General features: G+C 46.8%; 2 protein-coding genes across 2 annotated transcripts in view; one reads left to right on the top strand and one right to left on the bottom strand.

Annotated features, from left to right (window-relative positions):
- Positions 1–2,302: 2,302 nt before the first annotated feature.
- LOC119361496 lies at positions 2,303–2,941 on the bottom strand. The gene is made up of 2 exons (XM_037626674.1): positions 2,839–2,941; positions 2,303–2,746 (listed from the first exon to the last, which is right to left on the bottom strand). Exons 1-2 carry the CDS (start codon positions 2,845–2,847, stop codon positions 2,303–2,305), a joined length of 453 nt encoding a protein of 150 aa, XP_037482571.1. The 5' UTR covers positions 2,848–2,941.
- A 924-nt stretch (positions 2,942–3,865) lies between these two features.
- Positions 3,866–4,812, top strand: part of LOC119361495 — a 7,878-nt gene continuing 6,931 nt past the window's right edge. The window contains exon 1 of the mRNA XM_037626673.1: positions 3,866–3,959. Within this exon, the coding sequence (XP_037482570.1) occupies positions 3,866–3,959 (94 nt within the window). The remainder of the gene's footprint in view (positions 3,960–4,812) is intronic.

Below are 4,812 nucleotides of genomic sequence, written 5' to 3'. Positions count from 1 at the left end.
TGATCGGAGAGAGTAATTTTGTGAGTCCAATCCGAATAACAAGGCGCGTACAGCCGGTCATGACAAACGGCCACTGCATGCAAACCGCAACACATAAATATTGCATGTGCATGCAAATGGCCACGCTCCGTGGTTTGCTGCCCAAGTGCATCGCCCTAAACAGCGCATTAAATTCACATATAAACACGTGCTAATTAATTTTGCCAAGTCCAATCCATGCGCGTCTAGGTCAAGTTGCACCTTCTTAGACTAGTCACAGTGAAGAGTAACTTACACTACTCCACAGTGTAGTAGTAACATACACGCTATCCTAGACTATATTAGTATCTTCATAGTGGGTACTAGTAACATATGTGTACTGTCATGCAAACCTTTCTTTATTAGGTTATATAGCCATTTTTTATTGATTTGTGTGATGTACTGGTATAGTTGGAGTAATATAGAGAGTAACATAGATGACACCTAAGCAAAAAGGATGATGTGACAGCTAATTAATGAAGAGAAAGATAAATTGAGTTTTTTTAGAAAAGGAGGATGACCCCCGGCCTCTGCATCTGGGCGTGCATACGGCCACTTTATTAATTATTCTCAGAAGACCTTACAAAGCCATACAATAACAAGATTAAAGCCAATGTCTAAGCAACAGCTGTCGCTACACCTATCCAATTGATGAAGGGGCGCAGATAGTCTGGGCCTAATAACAAACAGACATCACATCCAAACCTAAACATCTAAGACCTGAGGTCCCAACCACGACGCCTGCCGGGTATGGAGCACCTACCAGTCCGGCGCACTCCTCAACCAGGACGCCTGCCGGATATGAGGCCGCCGCAGCCACCTGCCACCAATCCATCTTTAGAGTTGTCCTGTTGCATGTACCGTGTCAGGTCTCTCTGCCATTGATGCCACCACGACGCCCGACAGCGTAGTCCTCCTGCGCGAGTCCATCCTCCCATAGCGAACTCCGAATCTGCACTGGGCCACGCTGCCAAGATCCGTCGCCATCAGTGTGTAGGATGAAGCACCGCTCCACCAAAGAATCCGTCCTCTGGTCCATCGATCATGTGTATACCTCCAAGAAAGACGCCCCCAAGGGAGGAACGAGACCAGAGGGCCGCCGTCATCCGATCATCCGATCTAGGGTTTCCCCCGGAGGTAGCAGAGAGTGGCCTTGAACTTCTCCACGGCGATGCCTTCAAAAAGGGAACGACGCAGATAGCGCCGCCACCGCCAGCCTTAGTAAACGTCGAAGACAAGTTTTCACCCAGATCAGTTCGAAGGGATCCAACTCTCGTGCACGGGCCGCCGTCACCACCAGCACCACCAGGCAGAAACCTGGAGCACCGACAGATCAGCGAGTCGCCGGCACCACCGCATCCAGATCGCTGGCCACGCCGGGCCGCCGCCATCCCCTGCGCCGTCCAGGTCAGAGACGGAGCCGCCGACCGCGCACAGGGACCACCGCCACCTGCACACGCCGGAGCGTCGCCGAGAGCCCAGCGCCCGCCACCGCGCGCCCCGAGCGGACTCCCACGCACACCAGGGGAAACTGCCGTCGCCCCCAAGCCCGCGCCGGCGCGCCCCGCCTCCAGCGTGCCGCCAACCACCGCCGTGATCCGCCCGCGCCAGATCCAGTGAGCCATGGGAGAAGAGATCCCGCCGCCGCCGACGCCGATCGGGCTTTGCCCGGCGGTGCACCCCGGCGGCGGCGAGGAGGAAAGGTCGGGGGAGGGACGAGGACGCGGCGACGCTATAGAGTTCCCCCCGGTCGCCGCGCAGGGGCGACACGGGAGGAGACGGGAGGAGTCGGGACCTACTAAGCCGAATATCCAGACTTCACGTGTCTGTCAATCGAGTAGTGCAATGAGAAAATTGTGCCGTTGGTGTTTGCTTAACGTAGCTAGTTACTCTTATTATGAGTAACATCACACATGTCAAGACAAAATGAGTCTATAACTTAATAAATTAGGTGTTGTATGATAGCATTCATATGCTATAGAGGTAGTAATATAGACTAGTAATATATACACGTTAAGTTTTTTCCCACTATGAGTAGTCTTAACTGCCCGATGCATCTTGACGTAGACCGACTCAGTGATTTTTTTAGCGAACCGAATGAGTGATTTAAAGCTTCCACGAAGGACAGGCCCACTTGTTCAAAGTGTATTCGACCACTAACGATTCAAATATGTAAACACGCGTGCATATATAGATATTATTATTTCCGAAAATAAGGATCACCCAGGACACACACACACATATATGTATAGATCCAGACATGCGGTACGATGGAGTTTAAAACTCAACAAAATTGATATATACTAGGATATATGCGCGTATTTACCTTTTCCGCCGTTGCCAAAGCTCGTACCATTGATGTGGAAGTGTATCCCAGTTTCTTGTAGTGCACAGTTACCGCCTCGGGGGCCAATTTGACCCTGTTTCCCGTGGTCATCGGCAAAACGGTAGACCGGTCGCAGACGATAGCGAGGCGGCTGTCGGCCTCGCCATCAAGCTTGTCGATGACCACCTTCACGGCATCCACAAGAAGTTTCTGCCGCTTCATCTGTTTATCCTGGACGTTGAGCACGACGACGAGGTCCACCGGTGAGTGCAGCTTCCCCGACGGCGCCGTGATGCTTACCATCACAGGGATGCAATGTGCAGTGTGCCCTTCCTGCTGCTCGATGTAGGCTTTCAGTTGTAGCTTGGAGCTGGCTTCATCGCCAGTCCCAGACGATGAACCCTGCATTTCCAGAGACCGATTGAGCTAGAATTATTAGTGGAGCCGCTATGGCATGCACGCGTGCGCATTAATGATCCAATCTCAAGAGTTACCTGATCCATCTGGTATGTCGATCTAGCTGGTTAGATGTTTGACAAGCATGAGGATGCAATGCAAGCGAGATAGTTAGCTTCTTTTGTAGACGCGGTAGCTCAGGTATTTATCAGGTATCAGCTAACATGGGTTGGCAGTCGTCTAACAATAGCTAGGTGCATGCGTTGTAGTCAGTGATGCCTTTTGCTTTATACAGTAAGTACTTCCTCTTTAAACTAATATAAGAGCGTTTAGATCACTACTTTAGTATTCTAAACGCTTTTATATTAGTTTACGGAGAGAGTATATGTTTAATGTTGAATAAGTTTTAGTAGTTTTTAATAAAGATAATCGTGTACATAGCTCGATGCAGAGACTAAGGACATGCCCTTTCCTCAAATAAGAAATATAGATAGTTTTGGCGGCCGCTAATCAAGTTAGATAAGAAAAAATTTGTTGTGTGGCTCGCTTAACTGATTAGCACATCGACCAATCAAACGTTCGTGGAGTAATTCCGTTCAAGCAATTACTTTTCAGCTTTTATACACTGCTTTGCTGGCCTTTTGCTTTTTGCAGTGGCACTCTCTTTATTAGCTATCCTTGTGTAAAGAATAACTCTTCCTGCTTTTACTTTTGCCTTCTTTCAAAAGTAAAAGCCAAGATTCCTTGATTGAGAGGCAGGACAATAAGGAACTAAATACCATTTGGTGCCCCACACCCTCTAACCTCATATAAACTAGATTTTGCAAGGAACTAAATATCATGTGCTTCCTTTTTCTTAATCTTATAATGCAATGATACACATCTCTGTTGGGTATTCAAGAAATGTAACATAATAGGATCAATTTCCTATTGTTTTTCCACAATATAATGTTTCTTTATCAAATGAAATAATTGCTATTCCAGTTACCTTGAATTGTTATGTGTCATGGAAGTGAATGAAGTAACTAAAATAGCACCTAGGCTAGCTAACAAAGTGATGACTAACTTTCAAACTGTAATGCTATTCACAGGTTCCACCACTTGGCCTGATTTGCCACTGCGGCGATGCTGGGCAAACAACTGTATTTATATATATTTTTTAGTGAGATTACTTTTTTGCTGCGTTCCTTACTAGAAGCTCAGCAAATCACTTGTTGGAGTTGGTGATTTTTTCTCCCCTAACGCAAGCTACTACTAGTGGCCTTATCCAGAAATACAAAATAGAAACTTTAATACATATGCATCTCTATTCTCCACTTCAACTTTTTTAGCTTTTTATACCGGACCACACTTTTTTCTCCCCAAGCACCCACTTCTTGCGGATGATTCCGCTTCCCTATCCGAATCTACTTTCCCTGATATTCGATCCTACATGACACACGGGATATCACCATGAGGCTATGCATTAGCCATGCCCTAAAGGAGACTTTGCTGAGTTCAGCACTCTACAAAAGCTCCCACAAGTATTTTTAATAATTTAATTTCTGTACAGCCCTGCAACTGAAAACACATATATTTTTTACGGCCATATAGCCAGCCAACACAATTTATACACCACATATAATCCACACAAACTAGCAACAAGCCAATTACCACAGAAACTTCACATGTAACATAACAATAAGTTGGATAACAACCAACTCCATACCAACAAGCGACAATTTCTTAGGGGAATGTGCTACCCAACAAAAAATTGTGCTATACAATCACACTCGCGAACACTATGAAGAGACAGGCTAGCAATCATATTACTACCAACAATTTCGGCGCAGTCGAAGTAGATGAAGGAGAGTTGGTGTAGTGACTCGGTGCAATGACAATTTCCGCAGCTGGTTTCAACCTCCTAGCCGCGAGAATTTCACCATACCTATCCGCCTGTCAAGAATCGACGTAAATGACCCTTCCGAGGTTTCAACACGTCCCGAAGTTGTAATCCGGCAGCTTTCCGTCGTCCCAGAAGAAGAGATCCTGAAAAACGAGAGAGATAGACACACACACACACACACAGAGAG

Source organism: Triticum dicoccoides, chromosome 2B (assembly GCF_002162155.2).
Source record: "Triticum dicoccoides isolate Atlit2015 ecotype Zavitan chromosome 2B, WEW_v2.0, whole genome shotgun sequence".
Lineage (NCBI taxonomy): Eukaryota > Viridiplantae > Streptophyta > Magnoliopsida > Poales > Poaceae > Triticum > Triticum dicoccoides.
The sequence above is the reverse complement of the archived record's forward strand: the minus strand, read 5'-3'. Positions and strand labels throughout refer to the sequence as shown.